A 26,169-nucleotide genomic window follows, 5' to 3' on the forward strand; every position below is an offset into this window, starting at 1 on the left:
TAGAGGTTGGGAGTAAGACTGGACTGGTGGTGTGGGGGTCAAGAATTAGAAAACTGTGGCTATTCAATCAGTTAGCACAGAGCAGCACCAGAAAAGCCACTGTAAAGGGCTTCTCAGAATGTCACTGTACAATGACAGATAACGGCTTGTTCCGCCATATGATAAATCCCCAAGTGGAAGCAGGGCTCTTGAGGGCCCTCTCCCATAGCTAAAAAAACCTCATCTTTCTCACTGTCTCATTTGTTCCAAGTGTCTTTCTGGACTCTTCTGGTAACTGCTACTTCTGCTTCTGACATTTATTCACTGAGTTGAAGGCAATTTGGCAAAGAGGCTGAAGAGCATGTGCACTGAGGTTAGAGATACTTACTTTTGAAACTGAGTTTCTCTATTTGCTAGTCCAAGCCCCAGAGTCCTTAATATAGACTTCATGCACATTGTTGTAAAAATGAATTATATAATTTTTGCAAAGTGCCGAGGGATGATAAGCGCTCTGTTTCTCTCTCACATGTTTTCACTCTTGCTGTTTCTCTTGTTCACTCTGTATGTTTCCATATATGTGTATATATATGTGTATATGTGTCATACAATGAACTGTTACACACAGACACACACACACACACACACATACAAAGAGATTGCTAGAGAGAGAGAGAGAGAGAGAGAGAGAGAGTCATGCATCCCTGGACAACAACGATACATTTTTAGAAATGGGTTGCTGGGCTATTTTTGTCCGTGAACATCATAAAGGGTACTTACACAAACCTAGATGGTATAGTCTACTACATACCTAGGATGTATGGAATAGCCTAGTTCTTTTAGGTTGCAAACTTGTACAGTATGTTACTGTATTGAATGTTGTCAATTGTAACACGATGGTACAATTTGTGTATCTAAACATATTTACGTATAGTCAAAGTGTGGTAAAAATATAATATAAGAGACAAAATAATGGCACATCTGTACAGGGCACGTACCATGAATGGCCTTTACAAAACTGGCAGTTGCTCTTAGTGAGTCAGCAAGTGAGCGGTTAGTGAATATCAAGGCCTGGGACATTACTGTACACTACCATAGACTTTATAAACACTGGACACTTAAGCGTCACTAAATTTATTTAAAAATTTTTTTTATTCAAAAATAAATTACCTTTAGCTTGGATATTTTTACTTTATAAACTTTTAACTTTTTTACCTTTTTGGGTTTTTTGTAATAACACTTAGCTAAAAAACATTGTATAGCTATAGAAAAAAATATTTTCTTTCTTTATGTCCTTATTCTACATACTTTTTTCAAAATTATTTTATTGTATTTTATTTATTTATTTTTTTATTTGAGACAGAGTTTCACTCTGTCTTCCATGCTGGAGTGCAGTAGCATGATCTCGGTTCACTGCAACCTCTGCCTCCTGGGTTCAAGAGATTCTCCTGCCTCAGCCCCGCAAGTAGCTAGGACTACAGGTGCGAGCCACCACACCCAGTTAATTTTTGTATTTTTAGTAGAGATACAGTTTCACCATGTTGATCAGGCTAGTCTCAAACTCCTGACCTCAAGTGATCGACCTGCCTCGGCCTCTGAAAGTGCTGGGATTACAGGCGTGAGCCACTGCGCCCTGCCTATTTTTAAATTGTTTCTTATTATTTTTTTACTTAAAAACTTTTCATTAGAAACAAAGGCACAAACACACAAATTAGCCTAGGCTATCACAGGGTCAGGATGATCAATGTGGAGGTTTTCCACCTCTACTTCTCCCGACTGGAAGGTCTTCCGGGGCAATAATGTGCATGGAGCTGTTATCTCCTATAGTAACTATGATTTCTTTTGGAATACATCCCGAAAGACCTGCCTCAAGCTGTTTTACAGCTATTTTTGTAAGTAGAAGAAGTATACTCTTAAGTAATGATAAAAAGTATAGCATAGTAAATACATAAATCAGTAACATAGTTGTTTACTATCATTATCTAGTATTATGTACTATACACAATTGCATGTGTAATATTTTTATACAACTGGCAGTGCAGTAGGTTTGTTTATACCAGCATCACCACAGACACATGAGTAATGCATTGCTCTATGACGTTATGATGGCTACAACATTCTGTGGGATCACTGTATATATATAATCTGTGGTTAACTGAAACTCTATTATGCGGATCATGACTGTGTAACACAACTGTGAGATATATACAATGAATTCTGCATCTGTATTGTGAAAAATAAACTTCTTCAACCTATAGTTCTCTAACTTTATACTTATTCCTCTTTGTTTCTGTAAGGTATTTCTAATTGGATATTCTGTAGTTATATGGAGCAAACTACTGGTAGATATACAAGGAAGAAAGCAATTTCCCTTTCCCCCGTTACTCTCATCAATATCACTATTCATACTGTTTTAAAGACCTTCTATTTTGATGATCCTTTCCTCTGAATTTCAACTTCAATTACTTTCTGCAATAGGCATAAAGTAATTTATGAATTGATTCAAAGTCTTTTCTTTCCCCAGCTTCTATTTCCATAACATTATGCTTGTTGGTGAAGAAAGTACAATAAATTTAAAAAGTTGACAGTTTAGAACAGAATTTGGCAAACTCCAGCGAGTCAAATCCAGCCCACTGCCTGCTTTTGTAAATAAAGTTTTATTGTTACCTAGCCACTCCTTTTTTTTTTTTTTTTTTTTCAGATTGTCTATGGCTGCTTTTATGCTACAATGGCAGAGTTGAACAGTTGCTATTACGATTGTATAGCTCATATAGCCTAAAATATTTACCATCTGACCCTTTGTCGTAAAACAAATGGCCAAGCCCTGGTCTAAAAGATTCTGAATTTTGTGTGTATGTAAGAGATAGGGTAAGATATTAAGTGTATGCGTAAACACATATTTTAATGCTTTTGAACTTAGATACATCTGCTGCAAAAAAAATGTAAATTCCAAAATGATGTGATAATAAAGATGAAGGAACAATAAAATCTGCTGAAGGACTACAAGTTGGGTAATATTTTACAGACTAGCTCAAATGTCAGTAGAACATCTGAAATCAGTAAAATTTGGTAACAGCAGGTGAGCACAGAAAGTTCTTTCAATAACTATTTAGTGAGTGTCTATTGACATATTCCAATAGATGGAAAGTTTACTTAACATGAGTATCCGTCACCTTCTTGTGCCTTCTGCAAAATCTAGCATAGTGCAGCTCACATGGTAAGTTGACAATAAATGCCTATTATTCAATAGCTGATGAAGTAGTTTGTAACAAATGCATGATAACATTCCACAGCATAAATCATACAATGCTGAAGACACATAACTTCTGGCAAGATTCCTTAGAATGCAGGAGGGGGTTATTGCAACTAAAGTTTTGTGGTGGATAGGATAGTTCTTGGGTGAGGATTATCATTTGTTACTACGATTTAGTGGTTCCTCTATTCTTATTTCTCTGATACTCAAAACAGTTTTTTAGTCTGTAATGATTTTCATGACTGGTAGAGAGTACATTCTGTGCTTGAGAATGAAAACTGCCAATAATCTGTGCCCTTTGAAGTAGAGATTCAATAAGTGGTACTAATATTAGAATGAACTTGCCAAGGGCAAACTACTCATGGTACTTTGCCATACTTTGCAGCATGGAAACAGTAATTTTATAGAATTTTCCACTAATAAGCCATTCCTTATGTCTTTGGCCAATGGGAATTAATTTTTTGGATACTGGGCCTAATTGAATTAGCTCATCACCTTAAGCTTATACTAATAAATTTGGTGATAGCCTTAAGCTCTCTTCCTGTCCATTTGCATGGTTTTAGTCACTGATGAATTCTAAATCTCCAGGACAGAGCTTTCTGCTGAACTCAAGACCCACAGAAATATCAAATATATCACTTTTTTTTTATTAAAATGTCTACCTTTCTTGCTAATTATTAATATCTATAAACGCAGAGTCTGTGTCTTTCTTTCTCATGGTTGTACTGCCAGCTTCTACACAATGTCTGGCCCATTGTCAGCCCCATTAAATAAGTGTTTAATGAATGAATAGGTTTTCTTGTGGAGCATCGTGTACCAGACATGGTATTAGGGGCAGAGATAAGATTATTAACTCCTGCCCTAGAATCATTTATGGTCTAGTATAATGAAATTTCTCTTAAAACAGATAAACTAGCTTACCTCTTGATGTTAAACATTAAAAGACTTGTAAGAATCATTCTCAATTTATCGTCATTTTTATAGGCTAATTTCGTTTTGGGGAATCAGCCCATTTCAGTCGCAGTTACTCTGGGGCTGTGGGACTGTCCTCCAGGGATGCTCTATATGACTTTAACTTCCAACACACTCACACAGGAGCACTAGTGTGCTTGGGCTCATTGAATGTGCACTGAGCCAGAAATTAGGTGTAGAGTGACTTTTAGTATGGGAAAGGAAAATGAGTATTAGAATCAATTCCTCAAATATAAAGAAATTAGCCTATGCTATGGTTTTTGTTTGTTTGTTTGTTTCATTTAGAAAGAGAGGAAGGAAGGAACAAAGGAAAAAGGAAGATGGAAGAGAGTGAGGGAAGGAAGGAAGGAGGGAGGATAATTGAAAGAGAGGAGGGAGAGGGGAATGGAAGGAAGTAGAAAAGGAGAGGAAACAAGGCTTTCACAAATTTCTGTCCTTAAGGTTATATGTTTATATTGTTTTAAGAATAAAACATAATAGTAGCTTTTAAATTCAATAATAGTTATTAGCATCATGTAATGAGTATAAGAAATTCTATTAAATGCTTTATTAACTTATTTAATCCCAATGGCAATCTTAGAAGGTGGGTTCTATTATTAGTCCAATTCTACAGATAAAGAAGCTGAGGCACAGGAAGAGTACGGGAGTTTATCAGAATTAGAGAGCTGGGGGTAAGCAGCTATGCTGATCACAACAGTCAGCCCTCAGAACCTGTGCTCTGAGCCACTTTTCTCTACTATTCTCTTTTTCAACATGCTTTTATGGAATATTATCTATGTACCAGATACTTTTGGGACCGGGGACTGCCCAAGGGCTGAGGACTGTGGGCGCGTGGTGCAGGAATGGCAGGCAGTTCCATCCAAGGCCCTGGTGTGGGATCCACTAGGGGAAGCCAGGTGGGCTCCTGAGTGGGATGCGGACTTGGAGAACTTTTATGTCTAGCCAGAGGATTGTATATGCACCAATCAGCACTGGTGTCTAGCTCAGGGTTTGTGGGTGCACCAATCAGCACTCTGTATCTAGCTAATCTGGAGGGGACTTGGAGAACTTTTAGGTCTAGCTGGAGGATTGTAAACACACCAACCAGCACCCTGTGTCTAGCTCAAGGTTTGTAAATGCACCAATCAGTACTCTGTGTCTAACTAATCTAGTGGGGACTTGGAGAACTTTTGTGTCTAGCTAAAGGATTGTAAATGCACCAATCAGCACCCTGTCAAAAAGGACCAATCAGCAGGATGTGGGTGGGGCTGGATAAGGGAATAAAAGCAGGTTGTCCCAGGCAGTGGGCGGCAACCTGCAGGGTTCCCCTTACACACACTGGAAGGTGTGTTCCTTTGCTCTCTGTAGTAAGTCTTGCTGCTGCTCACTCTTTGGGTCCGTATTGCCTTTATGAGCTGTAACACTCACAGTGAAGGTCTGCAGCTTCACTCCTGAGGCCAGCGAGACCCTGAACCCACTGGGAGGAATGAACAACTCCAGACTGGAGAAACTAACTACTCCAGATGTGCCGCCTTAAGAGCTGTAACACTTACCCTGAAGGTCTGCAGCTTCACTCCTGAAGCCAGCGAGACCACGAACCCACCAGAAGGAAGAAATGCCTAACATGTCTGAATATCAGAAGGAGCAAACTCCAGACACACCATCTTTAAGAACTGTAACGCTCACCACAAGGGTCTGTGGCTTCATTCTTGAAGTCAGTGAGACCAAGAACCCACCAGTTCCGGACACACTTTCACATACCTCCTTTTATTTCAACCTTCACAGTAACCCAATAAGCCAGGGATTTTCAGAGAAGGGAAGGGTGCAGTTTTGGAGTGACTTACTCAGGATCATTAAGTATGAGTGGGCATGGTCAAAATTGGTGTCTAGGCTTTAATATCTATCTATCCTTTTCCAGCTAATTGTGTTAAAGCAACTGGAAGAATTTGAAATTGCCTCTCCATTCACATTCATACCAGAAACGCTTGTTCTAATCTCTGAAGAACTCTGAGTCGTTGTAATAATTAGTATTTAATAGTGGACAGAGCTTTTTCTTATTTTGTCCTAATAGAGGTTTCCTAGTCACTAAGTGGCAATTTCCAATTTTTAGGAGACAGAATATGAGGAGTCAAGGCAGATCAGGAGATTCCATTGTCCTATCAGATGTAAGTAGGAGGGGCACCTGGGATAACCTTGCTGGTCTAGGGACAGACTTCAGTGGGAGCTCTGGAAGCACAGTATGGCTGGTAAGAGCCCTAAAACATGTCTGCTAGAGCACAAAGAATATTCTATCACATTCCACCCTTTGAAGTTTTGAAGCTTGACAACAACAATAAAATTAAGTGCCAGAAAGCACCATGTTTTATGATTATTTTATAAAAAGGGCCTCTGATAAGCAAAGCTCACTCAGATACTTTATGTTTACAAGTCATAAAACAAGTGATGCTGGAAAAATAAAGACAATCCCCATGTCAAGGGAGTAACAATAACAAAAAAAGCCTGACTTTCCTCAGAGAAGCAAATCTACGGAGACCAAGCAAGAGACTCATCTTTGAGGAATGTTACAAAAGATAATGTCAAAGAAGAGAAGATATATTTTCTGTTCCTCTGGGGTGACAGGGTATGAGAAGAACTTAAAAGTTTCTACCCATTTCCTTGTGCAGCCTCCTTCCTTTTGAATGCCATGATTTAGATCCCTTTATAAGGATTTATTTGAAAGAAGTTTCTTATACCATAGGGGCAGTTTGTCTCTCTCTTTTTTAGGCCTTTGTAAATGAACAAAGTAACCACTTGTCCCACACAGGGTGCAAAGAGAGGTTTGGTGTGGGTTTTACTGTCCATTCAGGCTCTGTATTCATCAAGTTGTAAGTGAAATCTTTAGAAACCACACAGCGGGAATCCTTTGCTTGGGGCACGGGGTGGGGAGGTAACTTTGAAAAACCTATTGAAACTCTGAGAGCCGTTGGGTAGAAATTGTTCTTTTTAGACTTCCTCACAGGCAGTACGGGAAATAAACACACACAGGAAGTCGTTTAGCCTCTCTGTGAACTTCATGTTGACATTTGCTTACCAAAAAGTCCATTGTGGGTACTTAAAAAAATGCATGTACGTGTGTGTGTCAATACACACACACACACCACACACATATACACACACGTATGTACACATTTTTTAATTCTCCCAAATCATGATGTTCATAATGAATACTGCTAAAACCAACAATGGGGGAAAAAAGAATTAGTACAAAAAATATAGGTGTGGAAACCTATAACACTATGTTTTTGGAGTAGAAGCTACATATACATGATACATTTCTAAGTAAATATTTAAGAATCTGCCGCATGGCCTTTCTCACATATTCTTTGCAGTGTTTTATAATAACTTCTTGACTTACAATGTCATTATTTATGTATAATGTTTGGTTCAGGCTTTTTATCTTTACTTACGTGATTCTGGCTTTAGAACTGAAACAACGTTAACATCTTCAATGGAGGGTCACTGAATCCTTAATGTGAACTGGAAACGCTGATTTGAAAGCCAAAGATGAAGGACAATAAATGCATTTTACAGTGGAAAATGAAAGGCCATGAACAAAGGGGATTACCAGTGTCTAAAAAGTAACCATTGGCCAGGCGTGGTAGCTTACGCCTGTAATCCCAGCACTTTGGGAGGCTGAGGCGGGCAGATCATGAGATCAGGAGATCGAGACCATCCTGGCTAACGCGGTGAAACCCCGTCTCTACTAAAAATACAAAAAATTAGCCGGGCATGGTGGCGGGCACCTGTAGTCCCAGCTACTTGGGAGGCTGAGGCGGGAGAATGGTGTGAACCCGGGAGGCAGAGCTTGCAGTGAGCCAAGATCACACCACTGCACTCCAGCCTGGGAGACAGAACAAGACTCCATCTCAAAAAAAAAAAAAAAAAAAAAAAAGTAACCATTTGGTTGTTAGGAATAGAAATTATTCCAGCTAGCAAAGACAAAGCGGGAGTCACTGGAATGATACACAGGATTCCTATGAAACATGTTATACATCTTATCAGAACCAGAAAGTCCTTGGTTTCTCTCTCTGAGCCATGTGGTCCTTCAGCTCTGCTTCTTTCTGTGCATCTGCTCTTTCCACTTTGCCTAGTCAGTGGTCATTTAATTGCAATTTCTACTCAAGATCATCTAAGCAGAAAATAATAACTTAATATTTGGATAAAGGAATGCCAAGTGGAGCTCAGAATCAGTAGTGGATCCACGTATTGCAAGAAACTGGAGCGAAAAACTGAGAAACCATCCAGAAGTGAAATATTTCTTTCACCACCTTTGAATAAGATCTTCTCCTATCTCTATTACTGTCTATACTTTTTCTTTCTCCCTCTCCCCATCTCAGACCCCTGCCTCTCTCACTCCTGCTCTGTTATCCCTTCCCAGATAGGCTTTTTTTTTTTTTTTTTTTTTTGGTCTGTGTCTTCATTCACACAACTAAATCCCAGTTTTTCCTTGGCATCACTTCTTAATTCAAATTCCCTATAGAGATTTACAGTTCATTGCATGACATTTCTATATTTCCAGAAAAGACATCTGATTGGTTCAGTCTTCTTCAGGTGACTGCCTGGTTCACTCAGACTCACGTTGGGGAAGTCACCTGGAATAACCATGTATGTATAAAAATGTGTTTCAGCAGGAGCTGTAAGAGGACTAGCTGAACTGCAAAGGCTGCAGAAACATGTCTACTACAATAATTATCATAGGATACTCTGGTCTACTAGTACATGTAGTATACTCCAAATATTTTAATAGTACTTACCAGAAAGGGCATAAATTCTCCTTAAGACTAAGGCATTAGTTTTAATTAGAATATACTTAAAGTGGTTTCAGTGTATATTTATTGGCTATTTCTAGAATTATCTGGCAATTTCTTCCTGCTGAGGACCTTCACCAGTAGTGACTTAGTAACTTTTTTTTTTTTTTTTTTTTTGAGACAGAATTTCGCTCTTGTCACCCAGGCTGGAGTGCCATGGCACAATCTCAACTCACCGCAACCTCCACCTCCCAGGTTCAAGCGAGTCTCCTGCCTCAGCCTGCCGAGTACCTGGGATTACAGGCATGTGCCACCACGCCCGGCTAAATTTTTTGTATTTTTAATAGAGACGGGGTTTCACCATGTTGTCCAGGCTAGTCTCAAACTCCTGACCTCAGGTGATCTGCCCTCCTCGGCCTCCCACAGTGTTGGGATTGCAGGCGTGAGCCACCACACCCGGCCCTAAGTAACTTTTTAAGGAGACAAATGTGGGCAATATGAGTGGGCTATTGCATTGTCATTGATAGTTGAACTTGAGGTAACTTTGGTACATTATCACATGATATTCATATTAGCAACAGGCAAAGATGGTATTATTCTATAACAGCAAGCAGTTCCCATTCCTGCATCTTATAACAATCTTCTGCTTTTTTGGATCATTGACTTTCTCTATATATTTATGTTACCATATACCTATAATGGTTTCTCTTTTAATCTCCATTTTAGAGTGGGATACGTGGTACATTTCTGAGCTTTATTCTGTGGACACAACAGATTGTTAATAAGATAATGAACCATAATTATGTTTCCTTTGAACCTTTAATCCTTAGCTCTGTATCTGTACTAGTTGGTGTGTCCTTAAACAAGGTGCCCGAACTCTGTACATTCCAATTTCTTCATCAGTAAAATGTGGATAATAACACCTACAACATTAGATTGTTTTGATGAGTCAGAGAGACAATGCATGAAAGATGTGTAGAAGCAGGTGTTCAATTAGCATTGATATTATGATTATCACCATTGCACTCATTATTTTGAGAGTAAGCATTCTTAGAATACGTAGTCTAAGTAAGTATTATTGTTACTTGGTTGATAGTAGTAACTATCACATTACCCCATCCTCATCCCTAGCTCATCTCTGGTTTCAACTGCAAGTATGATGGACAGTTCTAACTCACCTAGCACTTGACAGCATCCTGCCTGATTTCACCTGTGTGCCTTTCCACTTTCTGCCCATGGATTTCTCTGATGCCAGGGGAGCTTGTTTTCTCATGCCCAGACACAGCTTAGAAGTACTGGTGGGATGATTCCTTTGAGGGCAACCCTTACCCAGTGGCAAAATCTCTAGCTCTCATCTTTCAGTGGACAATTCTGGGTGACATTTTGAATACTTCTCAGAGACCTCAGCAGGATTCAGGACCTTTACCTTTGTAAACCAAAAAGTATCTGAGACAGGCTTCAATTCAGAAGTATATTTTTCCAAGGTAAAGGACATGCTCATGACACAGCCTCAGAAAGTCCTAACATGTATCCAAGGTGGTCACACTACAGCTTGGTTTTATACATTTTAGGGACACGTAAGACATCATTCAGTAAGTATAAGATGTATACTGCTTCAGTCAGGAAAGGCGGAACAACTCGGAGTGGGTGGGTGGGGCTTCCAGGCCATAGGTAGATTCAAAGATTTTCTGGTTGGAAGTTGATTGAGTTTACCTAAAAGCATAGAATCAATAGAAGGGAGTGTCTGGGTTTAAGATTAAGAGTTATGGAGACCAAGGTTCTTATTATTCAGATGAAGTCCCAGGTCACAAGCTTCTGAGACAATAGATTGTAAATGTTTTTATCAAACTTAAAAAGTTACTACACTCTTAGTTAACTATCTCCTGGATAAGGAAAGACCTGGAAAGGGAAGGGGATTCTCTACAGAATATAGATTTTTCCCACAGGAGATGGATTTGCAGGCCCATTTCAAAATATGTCAAAGAAATATTAGGCATAATAGGTTGGTGCAAAAGTAATTGGTTACTAATATTGGTTACAACTCAATATTAAATATATTGGGGGGTAAAATACTCAATTTATTTCGGGGCCTGATATCTGTCATGTTAATCTCTTTTTGCTACAAAGGGTCTGCTTTGTCAGTCTTGAGGTCTCTGTTTCAATGTTAATGCTGGTCTGTTGTGCCTGAATTCCAAAGGGAGGAGGGTACAATGAGGTATGTCTGACCCCATCTTCCTATCATGGCCTGAACTAGTGTTTCAGGTTCGTTTTGGAATGCCCTCGGCTGAGAGGAGGGGTCCATTTAGTTGGTTGGAAGGTTTAGAATTATATTTTTGGATTATACCTTATAACATAGATCTCAATAACACACATTTATATTGATTCTTCATTTGCTCTCTGTTTCTTCCTCCCTATTTGCTTTTCAGGATTACCTCTCCCCTCCCCCCAAACAAAGCAAACAAACAAACAAACAAACAAACCCAACCCAGTCTTTGTCTTAGAATCTGCTTTGGAAGAACCCAAGCTAAGCAGCATTATAGCAGAATATTTGAGAGTATGAATTCCAATCCAAGAAAGAAGTCTCTGCCTGGATTTGAATCCCAACTCAACAGTTTAGCAGTTATATGACCTTAAATTTTAAAGTTACTTTATTTCTTTCTTCCTCAGTTTCCTAACCTAGAAAATGCAGATTATAATAATAACTACTTCTTAACATTGTTATGAGGAATACATGAGTCGCTACAGTATAAATATATTGAAATAGTATTTGATAGATAGTAGGTTGCATGTAAGTATTAGCTGTTACTATTTCCCCCAACACTTATTAAATTGTGCCTAGGAATCTTATCGTATTGGTTATTTTCTGCTTCCTCATTGCATTTTTTTTCCCTTAGTGCAGCGTCCTTCTGCCCCTCCCTTTCTTTCTTTTGTTTGCTGGTGCTGACTGAGTAGATAGAACAGCAAGTGTTCCCTGGAGCTCTGTAATTTCTGGAAGCATGTAAGAGGCCTCTTCTTTTGTGCTGTGCTCCATTTTTTCTTGCTCCAACAGCCCTGACCCCTGATCTGTTGGCAGACACCGTATAATGCTGCCAGCTCTTGGTTATTCAGAGGCTCTTAATCCAGACTCTTTGCTCTTCTTTCTGGCTGCCTGCCTTTTGGCTGTTAGATACTCCCTGGCATTGCTCTCAGAGGTCGTGCCAAGGAGGGGAAAGATAGTAGAACTCAGATTAACTGATTATGGAGTCTATAAAATTAGAATTTGGGGATCAATGGGCTTCAGTTTCAGAGTGATCTCTAACCTTTCTTATCATGGAAAATTCGGAGTCTTTTGCAATAGCAGTATATACTTTTTAACTGAAATATAATTAAGACAAAATGCAAAGATCTCAAGTGTTCAATTTGATAAGGTCTGGTAATTATATGCATTCCTGTAATGAGTACCTTAAAAATAAGACAGCAAACATTTCTGTCACTCTAGACTATTACCTTATTCTCCTGGCTTGCCTACTTAACTGCCCAGCAACCACTTTCTGATTTCTATGACTAAATATTTTCTTCTCATCTTAGACCCCATATGCTTCTGTCTTTTATTTGGTATGATTTTAAGATTTATCCGTGTCTCTGTATGTATTAGAAGTTTATTTTTGTTATCTGAAGGGTATTTCATTATATAAATGTACTCCATTTTTTAAAATCCATTCTCTTGTTGATAGTGGGCCATTTCCAGTTTGGAGCTGCTGTGAATAAAGCTGCTATTCATATTCTTATAAAATTTTTTGTATATATATTTTCTCTTTTGGGTAAATAACTAGGGGTATAATTGTTGGGTCATAGGTGGAAGTATGTTTAATTTTATTTTTATCTTTTTAAAAAAATTTTGTTTATTTTATTTATTTATTTATTTTTTTGAGACTGAGTCTCGCTCTGTCACCCAGGCTAGAGTGCAGTGGCACGATCTCAGCTCACTGCAACCTCTGCCTCACAGGTTCAAGCCATTCTCCTACCTCAGCCTCCTGAGTAGCTGGGATTACAGGCGTGTGCTACCACGCCCAGCTAATTTTTGATTTTTAGTAGAAGGAGGGGTTTCACCATGTTGGTGAGGCTGGTCTCGAACTCCGGACCTCGTGATCCAACTGCCTCAGCCTCCCAATAGTTCTAGGATTACAGGCATGAGCCACAACGCCCGGTCTATTTATGTATTTTAAGATGGAGTCTCGCTCTGTTGTTGAGGCTGGAGTGCAGTGGCATAATCTTGGCTCACTACAACCTCTGCCTCCCGGGTTCAAGAGATTCTCCTGCCTCAGCCTCCCCAATAGCTGGTATTATAGGTATCCACCACCATGCCTGGATGATTTTTTTGCATTTTTAGGAGAGACAGGGTTTCACCATGTTGGCCAGGCTGATTTCAAACTCCTGACTTCAAGTTATCTGCCCACCTTGGCCTCCCAATTGCTAGGATTACAGATGTGAGCCACCATGCCCTGCCTATTTAATTTTATAAAATGCTACTCAGGCCAGGCATGGTGGCTCATGCCTGTAATCCCAGCACTTTGGGAGGCTAAAGTGGGTGAATCACCTGAGGTCGGGAGTTCAAAACCACAACATGGAGTAAACCTGTCTCTACTAAAAATACAAATTAGCTGGGTGTGGTGGCGCATGCCTGTAATCCTAGCTCCTTGGGAGGCTGAGGCAGGAGAATTGCTTGAACCTAGGAGGTGGAGGTTGTGGTGAGCCGAGATCGCGCCATTGCAATCCAGCCCGGGCAACAAGAGTGAAACTCCATCTCAAAACAAAACAAAAGAAAATGTTACCCAACAGCTCTTCAAAGTAGCTGTATCATTTTACCCATCCATGAACAATATTTGGGAAGTTTAGGTCTTTAATGATTAACTAACATTTAGTGTTATCAGTCTTTGTAGTTTCAGCCATCCTTGTGGGTATGAACTGGTATATTATTGTAGCTCTGTTTTGCATTTTCTGGATGACTAATGATTTTGAGCATTTTTTACTGTATCTACTGGCCATTCTGATCTCTTCCTCTGTGTATTGCTTTTGCAAGTCTGTAATGGCAGTGTGGTCAGGACAGTTTGACCAATGTTTTTGAGCCCTTGCTCTTAGTCACCCAGAATAAAAATGTGAGTGCCTTGAGTTCTATGATAGATGCAAAAACGTTCATGGAGTCATCTATTTAGTATCAGATATCACCAATACTCTGGGCATACCTTCTTGACACTTACTTTTCTATAGCATGTCAACAGTGTCCTGGGACATTCTACTTGAGAACTTTCTTTTGGCCTGTATGTGGAACAGACCAGAAGTGCCAAGAAATCAATGTTTCAAGGAACAACCCTTAGCCAGTGCAAATGAGAACTGGAGGTTAGATACTTTAGCTTCCTCACATGTTGAGGGGAATAATTCCACAGCATGTTCTACACTGTCTCCCAGAGTCCTCAGTGGAACTGAGCCTCAGTTTTCCACAGGAATAACTTATTCAGTGATGCAAACATACTGGCTCACTCTTTATTCCTACTGATTTATCCTACTGATTTTCTCTGGGATCAGTTCCAAAATGAATTACTTGTACACAAGTTCTTGCGTTGTGATATGCTTCTTAAGAAAGACAAATAGGCACCTATTCTAAAAGATGTGTGTTGGGACATCAGAGTTGTCGTATGAAAGGCTAATTAAGAAATTTGGTGAGTTATGCTGATGATATTATTATGTTAATTTCCTGGGTAGCCACAGAGAGGAAAAGATCAGATGATCATGACAGAAAATCAGTAATGTCAGTACCTTGTAGAAACAAAATTCCCTGTGGGCTGGTGGCTGAGGCTGTTAGAATAGGTTTTATAGAAGGTTGAGCCTGGCAGGTTCATCAAAGTGTGAATTGAGAGGAGGTGAAGACATTTTAGAAAGTGATGACTGTGACAGTGGCATGAACATGTAAGTCATATTTGGAGTAACAAACTATCTGGAACAACACTCTATCTGGATGCTGAAATTATATGGAACAGAACAAAAAATAAACCTTGCAATGTCAGTTAGAATGACATTAGACTCTCAAATGAGAGACTAAGAAGTGTTAACTTTGTCTAGTAGATGGTAGAGAGGCATTGGATGATATTTTTCAGCAAGGAATAGTCATATAGTAAAAGCATGCTTTTAGAAAGACAAATCTAGTGTCATTGTGGAGAGTCAATCGAGGCTTAAAGTGGAAGGTTCTCGATTTAGTTTTAGTGGCTCTGACATAAATTGACTAAATCCTAAAAAATGGTTAGTGACAATGGGAATGAAAAGGACAACATAAATTCAAGAACTCTTAGATAAATACAATGGAATCTGGTGACACTGACAACGGGAGTTGAAAGAGAGAGATAAATGAGTCAAAGTCGTTCTGTCTTTGAGGAAACTGATTTTAAAGGTGATCATAACATTAACAAAAGTAAATGAAAATGAACTGTGGGGGAGGTGAAATCTTAGAGTAAAACAATTCATTTAATTTTATGCCTGGTAATTTAAACTTTGGTTCTTCTTGTGATGCTTCATAGTTACACCTCGGTATTAGGCAGGTGTTTTAAGATTTGGCACTGGTATTCCGGAGACTGTTTGGACTGTTCATTTATATCTGGGAGTCATCTTCTTAGAAGTAATACTTAAAGCTTTGACTATGAATAAATTCACAAAGGAGAAAAGTTAGGAGAGTTGAGAATACAGAACCAAGAAGTAAGGCCTGAAAAATAACCTAATTTAGGGAGAATAAGGAAAAAAGGATGCAGATAGTGAGACATGAGACAGGGTACAATCAGAAGGGACAAGGAGTCTAAGGGAAAGATGATTGTAATGAGGAGGGGGTAAACACTGTTAGAGGTTTCAAAAGCCAAGGAGGAAGAAACTCCTTAGAGCCAGAGAAGAGACAATATATTGTCTAGAACTAAGTGGGCTCTCTGAAGCCTGATTGGGAAGCTGAGTTTTATGCACATAGGGAATAATCTACAACAACATAATCATATGCTGAAGTATTTGAGCAACACCATATAGGCTCTGTGAGGGAAGGAAGGAGAAGGACATAATCTGGAGGCCTTAGAAGTGGGGACAAGTATAAGGTACAACTTGAGCATGAGCTTTACAAAAGAGGGGAAGGAAAGTTTGCAAGGGACCACTGTGATTAAAATCATTGAGGAGAGACTAATGCCACTTGGGAACATAAGGAAACTAAGAGGTGAGAGTATTTACAAAGTTATTTATGCATAAATTTAAATCCTCTCTTCTAATCTAAGTGTGAAAACATGATAAGAGACAAACATGTAACTACAAGGGTTAGTCTTGAAATAGCTACTTACAGAAGCAACCAAGGTGAAAGTGTTTGATTTTAGTGACTGTAGTTGCAGAGCAGAAATCAAGACACTATCAAGGCCAAAGGTAAGTTTTGTGGTGGGCCCATTTTATTCTTTGAAGTGACTGTGTATGGCATACAAATAACAGGGTTTTTTGTTTGTTTGTTTGTTTTGTTTTTTTACATAAATACAGGGCTTACATACTTCGAGCACAAATGTCTATTTTTACAAAAGTCCACTGTTACTTCTTCAACAGAGGTCTGTCCTGGGGAGGTATGCAATATGCATACCTTTGTAATGCTGTATCTGCAGATCTCATTGAACTATTGAACTATCGAATCATGTGGACAGCGTACATGGTAGAGTGGTGATGGAGAATGTTAATGGGGAAAGACAGATCACCAAATAAGTTTGGCTACCTTAACAAGGCTGTGTTCTCCAGTTTTTGGTTTACATATTTTAAATTGTTAACTACCATTAAATCACAGATTTAAATTTTCTTTTCACTTTCCTAATATTTTTAAGGTCATTGTGAGAGAAATTGCCCACTTAGAGCATTTAAATCACTGAGGTTTTCGCTTTCTTTTGGTTATCCCAAGATGCTCAAACCTGTCTTCAGAAAATTGTTCTTCTAAGTATTTAATGGTATCAGAATCTACCCCAATGGGAAACACAATAATGGATAAAAGTTTCTTCCCCACTGGGTTTCCTGAATATAATGGCAATGCGATTAGCACATTTTCCCAGTGATTGAGTTGGCATGTGCCCATAGATTTATAAATAGAATTTATTGTGAAAGTTACTGTGCTACTGGGGTAAGTGGCTATTGCAATTTGAGGATAGAAAGTGTTCTCTGAAAAGAAACTATTATATGCCTTATATGCCACGGCCATCTGAGGACAAAGAAGGACAGAAGATACAAGTGAGTTTTGTTTTCAGTGAATTCTACCCTATGCACAGTTACGAACAACCAGATATATTTAATATGCAAAAGATGCATATTTTCCTACCCCTCTATTTTCAGTTATGTTGGTAGAGCAGGTTGGGGGTGAATGACGATTTCAAATCCTTCACCATTTTGCTGTGTTTAGAAAGTAGAATGGTGACCTGTATAAATGTATCCAGATTCCTGTTGATGCCTCCCAGGATAGCCATAGACTTATGGAATTTAAAGACTAGTTAGAGTTGAGAAGGCCTGTGCCTTAATCCAATCCTTATAAACTAAGACTTTTGTTTACTGCCTTCAGATGAGACTAATGGTGAATTTCTAAGGTGAACACTATAATAAAAGGTCATTTATATAATTGAAAATTTCACTGTTGCTGTCACCACTAAAACATATCTTATTTCTGAAGGCTGAAGTTGCATCTTGCAACGAGAAAAAAAAACTGTTTTCAATAAGATCAATTTCAAAGAACCTTTGTGCTTTGTGATCCAGTCAAAATTTGAATAGTGAGAAAATACTTTTATCCTATTCAGAACAGTATTTGATGCAGTATTTGAACAGTATTTGATGCATCCTCTTAAGCCATCAGCCATTTCTCTTAATCAGCTGAGTCCTGTGCTTTGGTCATGCATGAGAACACATGCTGTGATATATTGCTGGCTCAAGTTTAATAAAGAGCTATCTTCACATTGCATTTCTTTCTTTTTGATAGTCTAGCTCCACAGTGAGAGCCTATCAAACTAGTAAGTCACGAGTGACCATGAGCCCTGGCTTCAGCTCGCAGTGGAACAGCAGCCAACCAGCCTGGAACACATACTCCTTTCCAAGAGCCAGCCTGCACTACCAGTCCCATGCCAGCTATACCTACTGTACTGGACACCCTGCTGTAAGTACCTCATTTTTCTGCATTTTGAAAATTGGATGCTTTATGAAGTTATGTTTTCAATCTAGAGTGGGTATCTATTAATTGGGCTTTTTTTCCTAATAACATAACCCTTCTACAGTAAGAATAGGCTGCTCTTGAGTAAAAGAGATAAGAATTTAAGAAGTCTTTTAAGTGTTTAAGTAACATATTTGGATGATTTTTGCTGAAAACTGATATTGCACTAAAAGTTATTTCTAAGTGATGTAGTGTTGGTGTGGAGACTAGATACACATATATCTCTAGTTTTATTCTTCTGGTTTCCTTTTGACTGTTGCTTATGAATTTAGTTGGTTGCTTTTGTGCTAAGACAGAGTGCCTTTCAAAATGACATAAGAAGCCAGTGCAGGGGGATCCCAGATGCCCCCACTTTCATCAGTGGCCTAGTTGACATATTTATACAGACATAAATATGTGGAAATCGATTCATCAGTAGAGTATTTTCCAGTTGCTATCACACAGACATCTGAGGTTGTTGGCATAGATGACTCAAAGGGCAAGGGAAATAAACCTCTAGTAAGGGAAAAATCAACTCATGGAATTTGAGGACCTTTTAGAATAGGGTACCTGTTCCACCAGTATGTTTTTCTGTGTTTCGATCCAATTCTCATGACATAAAATTTTTCTTTGATTGTAAATTACGTTTTGTATACTTGGAAAACGTCATGATTAATGTTGATTAGTAAATCTCTCTTTACTGCTAAGAACCCATGTACAAGACTCCTAGAAAGTGAAAGACCTTTGAAAGTGAATCACACATGCCTCTCGTAGCAGATCGTCTAATTGGTGAGTCACAGTAGGCATGGATTCTGCAGCCATTTCATTCAGAAGACCTATCGTAGACTTCCATACTTCGGCTATCCTGTTGGCATTTTAAGATTATGGAACTATAAAGTATGCAGGGCTTCTAAGTTGAGAGAATGTGTCTCAAATATCATGTCATAATTTCACTTAAAAGAAGACTCAAGGAATTCACTTAAAATGTAAATTAGTATGACTTTTTTCATAGGCAATTTGGAAATAACTAACAAAATTTAAATTGCACATACTTTTGACTCAATAATTAAACTTTTGGCATTTAATTGGACATGTGCAGGATATATACACAAGGATAGTGTTAACAACAGTTTTGAAATTACTTGGACCTAAATAACCATCTTTTCTTTTCATTTATCTTTTCTTGTAACAAAAATTTATTAAACATTATTAACAATTTAATATGATTAGTATTTTTCCAGGTGAAAGAAACCCAAGAGTGAACAAGACAAAATCTTGCTCTTATGGAACTTCTATTCTAGGGAATGGGGAAGTTGGTTATTATGTAAATAAACATATAAATACAAAGAAGCAAACAAGAAAGAAAATTATGCCACAATGTCATATGCTAAGCAAAATAAATTCTACACAGAGACTTAAAAAAAGTTGAAGTAACAGAGAATAACTGGGTGGCTACTCGAGATTGTGTGGTCTATCAAGTCCTCATTCAGGAGGCCGGGTTTTATCTGAGATCTGAATGAAAACGACATATAACTAGGCAGAGTTCGGGAGGATGAGCATTCTAAGCAGAGGAAACAGTGCAAAGGATCTGAGGCAGGAATGAGCCTGGTTCCCTACACAGGGAGAAAGTCATTGGAACGTAGGAGAGAATAGAGAGATAAAGTCAGAGAGACAAGGGCCACTTTATTCAGATTGAAAAGTAGCACTTTGTAATACCAAGTAAGGAGTTTGTATTTTATTTAACTGTGATGGAAAACCATCGGAGTGTTTTAAGCAAGGAAATGACATGACATAATTTTTTTAGGACTCAGTCTGACTGCTAAGTGGAAAATTTCTGGTGGAGTAATAAGAAGTAAAGCACAGAGTCAAATTAGGAGAGTTTTACACACACATGTGTGTGACTGCAAAAAAAAAAAATACATTTTCTTGTAATATCCTTTGACCTATTTAATGTTCAAAATATATGGAACTTGTTTTTATAATGACAAACCAAGTTGCATTTATTTTGCATAAATTTTTCTTTAGAAACCAGTTTCATATCTAATATCTCATTAGTTTCTTCTTGAGTAGTTGTTTGTCAAGCCAGAAGTTGACCAATTGTAATTTAATAAAGTATTTCCATTCATATTCTTATTGACTTCAAGGTCATCTAAAAGTAACTGACATTAATTGAGCACATAATGTTTTCCAAGCTCTGTACTAAGTACTTTTACATGCATTTTACACACACACATATATACACACACACACACACATTTTTCAAAACAACCCTAGGAGGTAGGTACTATTATTATCATTTTAAGGGTTAGCGAAATGAAGTTCAGAAAATATTAAGTATTTTTCCCTAAGTGACACAACAAGAAGTGGGGTCTGAGATTCCAAAGATTGGCTGTCTAGCCTCCCACTAGTATTCTTATCCATTGTATTATGTTGTCCCTTGACATTGAATCACTGTGTCTTTATTTACATGCCAAGGACAATTACATGATTGTATCTTAGATAGAACCCTTGTTAATCATTTAGTTTAAATGTGCATGTTACTCTTTAGAGAAATATTTGAGTTTATAGGATACTTGATTTTAGCTCTGGGGGTAGGAGGAAACAATAGGTGCTATCATGTCTTAGAAACCACCAGGAAAATTACAGGTTATCTAGCTACTTTTTGTACTTTAAGGCCCAGCGTCTGATACTTTCTTTTGTCCCACTGCTGTGAGTCAAGTGAGTCAAGTGAGTCAAGTAAGAAAAGTAGAAGCAAAAGATTAGAAAATCCTTAAAAAAATAGTCATGGGCGATACACTTGTGATTTCAAGGACACTCTGAGGATAAACTTTAAAGCCTACTTGGCATTCTTTCATTATTCCAACATTATAACTTTCTTTCAAATTTCCTTCTATGCCTGATCAGATGGCATTAAACTCTTGACTCAATGATCAGTGCTCATTTAACTCTGCTACTGCTTTGTGTAAGGAATTATATAATCTAAAAATAAACCAGAGGTTCAATATAGGGAGACTTTGAGGGCTGGGTTTGGAAGATAACATGCAAAAATGTTGACTATTTCGTAGTAAAAACTTGAGTTCATTTTGCAAGAGAAATATTTGGAGCTTCAAAATGTGAGAGTGGATTCCATAGTTGCTATGCAGTCTAAGATCCACAGTGGTTTCGTGGTTAAAAACCACAGAAATGGAATTCTTGTCTGAATAGATTCCCAGTGATTTTCTTGAGTCATATAATTTAGTAGCCTTTAATGGAGCTATAAATGCTCTGCCTGCCTTGTGAGACTCATGTCCTTTTCTCCAAGTCACTAGTTTGATTGAAGATTTCCAGTTTTTTAACTGGATTTCCTGGAGTTACAAGGGTGTCAGCCAATGTGGTATTTGTGTAGTAAGTATATATGACTCGAAGGGTTCCCCCTTTGCCTCTATTCCCCTGCTTCTAAGGAATCCTGATATCCCATGAATGTCTGGTTAGTTAACTTGGAATTGGTAACCTTGAAATTTTATTCTCAGATTTAATCTGAGATTTTATCTCAGAATGCAGTTAGGCCTCTGCCTGACCAAGTAAGGATTTTCTCAGAGCCCTTTTGTATATCACTGTATTAGTTTCCCATGACTGCTGTGACAAATTACCACCAATGTTGAGCTAAAAACAACATGTCTATCTTTTATAGTTCTGGAGGTTGGAAGTCTGAAATGAGTTTCACTGAGCTGAAATCAAGGTGTTGGTAAGGCTGTGCCCCCTCATGAGGCTCTAGAGGAAAATATATTTCTTGGCTTTTTCCAGCTTCCAGAGCTATATTCATTGCGTATCTTGGCTCATAGGCCCTTCTTTATCTTCAAGGCCAGCAGCATAGCTTCTTCAAATCTATCTCTGCTCCATCTTCAGATCACCTTCCCTATGTATAGTCAAATCTCTCTCTGCCTTGCTTTTACAAGGTCACTTGTGATTTCATTTAAGGGTCCACCTGTCTAATCCAGGATAATCTCCATGTCTAAATATTTTTAACTTAATCACATCTGCAAATATTGTTTTGCCATATAAAGTCATACTCACAGGTTCTGGGGATTGGGTCATAGACATTCTGGTGAACCAGTATTCACCTTATGCTGATCATAATATTCCATGACTCAACGACTAATTTCTGAGTCATTAGGTAAGTATTTGGGACTTCTTGAAGTTAATGAGGCTTATCTTATTGACGGAGATAATATGAGAGGGATTCTTTGAGTGATGGAGGATGAAATCCCTGTGGCAATTCAAAATTATTGAAACTCACAAATATAAGTTTGATTTTCCAGAAATCCACTGTTTTTCCACTTCTAAAATGAAGTTGATGATAACTATCCCCTTGGTAACTGCTCCAATACATATCTTAAAAGAAAATACAAAGACAGAATTACTAAAGCTCTACCAATGTTTTATTCACTGCACTAATAAATGAAGAAACAATTTCCAGGCATCTAGAACGCCCTCACCAGCTTGGATAATGTTCAAAAAGTGGCAAAAAATAATATTCAAAATATTCAAGTAATAGAATATTATAACTTTTAAGCCACATATTAAATATGGAAATACCTTTTGTTATCCAAGGAAGCTACTAATATATAAGTGAACTTATTTAGTCATATTATTTGTAGTACATTTTGTTCCAAAAATCATTCCACAAGTTTCCAAATAGTATATGGACTTGTGTGTTGGTGTGATCTTTCATTTGACACTTCTGTTAGTAGCTAAATGATAACTCTGTCTGCTTCATGACTTAACATATGGAATAACATCAAATTTCCAACAACTTTCTATTAATTGAGAACCATTATATGAGGATAATGTAAATTATAAGGAAGAGGATTCATTGGCTGCCTTCATACTAGCTCTCTGGTCTCCCCGCCTCTACTCCTCTCTTACTCCTTTCTTTTCTCACATTTGAAATTATTATAATTTATATGATCCTAGGGACATGGAGAAGAAGGGAATTAGAAAGGGATGGAAAGTAGATAGGAGTGATCTGATCCTATGTGCTGAGGCCAGGAGCCTGTGTATCTTCTTTTTTTTTTTTTTTTTCTTTTCCAGTGAGGAAGTACAATACGACTTTTCACCTTATTGAGGTTAATCAGGAGGCAGTGCCCAAGTGTAGCCCAGTTAATAAGGGAGACAAAGCAGAAAGAGGTAAAGAAAACAGAAGAGTGATGGTAATGCGCTCAGAGGTTCATGCTGCCTGCAGATAGTGGAGGCTTCTTCTAAGCCTTCATCTATCCCTTCAGAAAATAGCAGGCACAAAGGAGAGGAAAAGTGGGAAGCCTGTAGTAATTCTCTCTTTCCAAAAAAAAAAAAGATGTGAAAGGGGAAGGGTGCAGACCTAGTACTGTCTTGCTTGAAGAGTTTCTCTTTTAGTCATTAAATAGGTTTCCAGGAGGTTTCCTCCCTATAAACTTCTTTACAAGGCTCAGAGACAACTGCCTTTCACCAAGAATTAGGTTGTCAAATGGAACAAGGGTTCCCAAACCTACCAGAAGGGACATTAGCCCACGGTAAATGCATTTTCTGTCTATATCCATGGCAACTGCCTATATCCATGACACCTAATGCCTGAATAGCTGTTTCCTCGGCCTAGACCATGCTTTTCCCCAAGGACAGGGACATGCAATTTTTTTTTTTTTTTTTTTTTTTAAGAAGTGTATAGAAAAGATAGGAAGAGATTGTAAGTCTCCTTTCTTCTACATGAGGACTTTTATGCATCAAGACCACCAACTTTGCAAATAAATAGCAAATCCTCTGTCACAGGTCCTCTATCTCTGCGCTCCAATGCCTAAGCCAGAAAGATATCTTGGAATCACAGCTTCCTTGTTTGTAGTTTCTGAAATGATACACAAATGCTGGGATTTAGATTATTAATTTTCATTGGTTATTCTAATTATTTTATTCTATTTACTGATGTGTGGAAGTGTATCAACACTAACAATCAGTATTGCTCTATACTAGCTTAATAGTTGGTTTACCTAGACTCTTGGAGCTATGGAAAATTTTTCAAAAAGTACTGAAAATAGACAGTTTTCAAAGATAAAATGAACAGATCTCCAGATACTGTAAATTCTCTTTTGTAAACTGATTTGCCTGAAAATTCACCAGTACTACAATAGTTAAGGTCAACATATTCCCCAGTTTTCCTAGTTTATGCTTATTTCATAGTACAGTTATTAATGATATCCTCTTTAACTCTAAAAAGTATTTAGGTTTAGAAGTTATATTATATGGTCTCCCTACCACAGTCCTTTACAAAAAAGCCATATTCCTTGCACATAAATCTTACTGTGATTCATTGCTGCAGGGTTTAAAGTCTCCCCAGGAAGCACCAACAAAGGCGATGCCTCATGTAATGATTAATCAAGTACCATAAACCAATGGGGCTTCTAGTCTTTTCCAGCCATGTATATATCTCTGTGCTAAGGGAGAAGGATAGTCTGGAACTTAAATCTTTTGCAATTATTTAAACTTATAATGAGATTTTTAGATAACTGAGAAATGGGATACAGGACATGTAATTTTTCAAAATTCTTCTAGGCATATGTGAACAGTTTGAAGACCGTGGCTCGACGGTAGTTTCCCTAAGCTTCATCCATTTTTTACATCACGGAGGCCACTCTTAGTGAAAGGAGCTGCTCAGAATTCAGAACTCTAGCTGCCCCCAACTCTGCTCAATTTTCCCAAAGGCCAAGAGATTAAATACTCAGCACACCTGTATCTCTTTCATTGTATAGCACATCTAAGGTCATAATTTTTTCCCCTAACAAAAATCTCCAAGATTAAATATACAAGGCAGATAATAACATGGTTGACTTCATTTAAGGTGGGTTAAAAAACTTTATCAATTAAAATTATTTTACTACTCATAACAGAACATCCAACTGACAGTGGCTTCAAATGGTAAGGTTTATATTCACTGCCTGAGTGAAAAGCCTGCATGTAGGGGTGCACATTTATATTAGTCAAAGATGGCTTTAATAATGCCACCCAGTCCACATTTCTCTCTGCAATATGATATTGCCATTTCCCAACCAAGAAATGGGGTCTCAAAGCCCACTTCTTGAAACTGGCTGACCTTCATAACTCACTTCTAATTGATAGAATGTGGTAGAAGTGATGCAGTGTGACTTTTAGCTTAGAAAAAGCTATGCAGCTTCTATCCGGTTTTCTTGAAAAGCTTAGTTTCTGAATGCATTCTCTCCGGAAACTATCACCACACTCTTCCAATCACCATGCAATGAGGAAGCCCCAAGCCACATGGAGAGACCATATGTTGGTTCTCTGGGCAATAGTTTCCTGGGCCTACTTCTTGAGGTACCAGACATGAGCGTGAATGACTCTCCAGATGATTACATTCTCTAACTGTCTGAGCCACTTTCAGGTATTGGTTTCTTCTCATCTAAAGTCCTAGGAATGAGAGAGAAGAACCAAATCATTCTCATTGTGTCCTATCTAAATTTCTCACCTGCAGAAACGATGATCATAACAAAATGGCTGTAGTTTTAAGCCGCTAAACCTGGGTTGGTTTATTTTTCAACAATAGTAACAGAAACAATAACTATTTCTACATTTGGTGCAGCAGTTGATCAACATCATCTAAGAGACAGGCTCGTTCTGCCTTTCCTCTTTGCCATCCTCTGTATGTTGGTGATGTCACCTCTCTTTGAAACAAGATGAAGCCTATAACTCTAAACCTTTCATTTATGCAGTACAGTGCTCCAAGAAGGTAGGAAGAAAGCAGGGGATTTTACCCTGTGCTACAATTTTTAGAAACATTTTAAATAAGATTTTTAATTGTCAAATAAAAATTGTATACATTTATGGTATATATCGTCATGTTTTAAAAAATATGTATAAATTGTGGAATGGCTAAATCAAGCTAATTAGTAAATGCATTACTTGATATATTTATTTTTCATGCTGAAAACATTTAAAATCTCCATCAGCAATTTTTTTTATTATACTTTAAGTTCTAGGGTACA

The 26,169-nt window shown here is 38.0% G+C and overlaps 1 protein-coding gene across 3 annotated transcripts in view; it reads left to right on the forward strand.

The window, feature by feature from the left end:
- The window catches only part of RBMS3 (RNA binding motif single stranded interacting protein 3), a 1,467,317-nt gene that overhangs the window by 603,582 nt on the left and 837,566 nt on the right, over window positions 1-26,169 (forward strand). For all 3 annotated transcript variants that reach the window (XM_031662883.1, XM_031662884.1, XM_031662885.1), the window contains exon 3: window positions 17,960-18,133. In XM_031662883.1, coding sequence (XP_031518743.1) covers window positions 17,960-18,133 — 174 coding nt within the window. The remainder of the gene's footprint in view (window positions 1-17,959; window positions 18,134-26,169) is intronic.

The sequence above is a fragment of the Papio anubis genome, chromosome 2 (assembly GCF_008728515.1).
Source record: "Papio anubis isolate 15944 chromosome 2, Panubis1.0, whole genome shotgun sequence".
Lineage (NCBI taxonomy): Eukaryota > Metazoa > Chordata > Mammalia > Primates > Cercopithecidae > Papio > Papio anubis.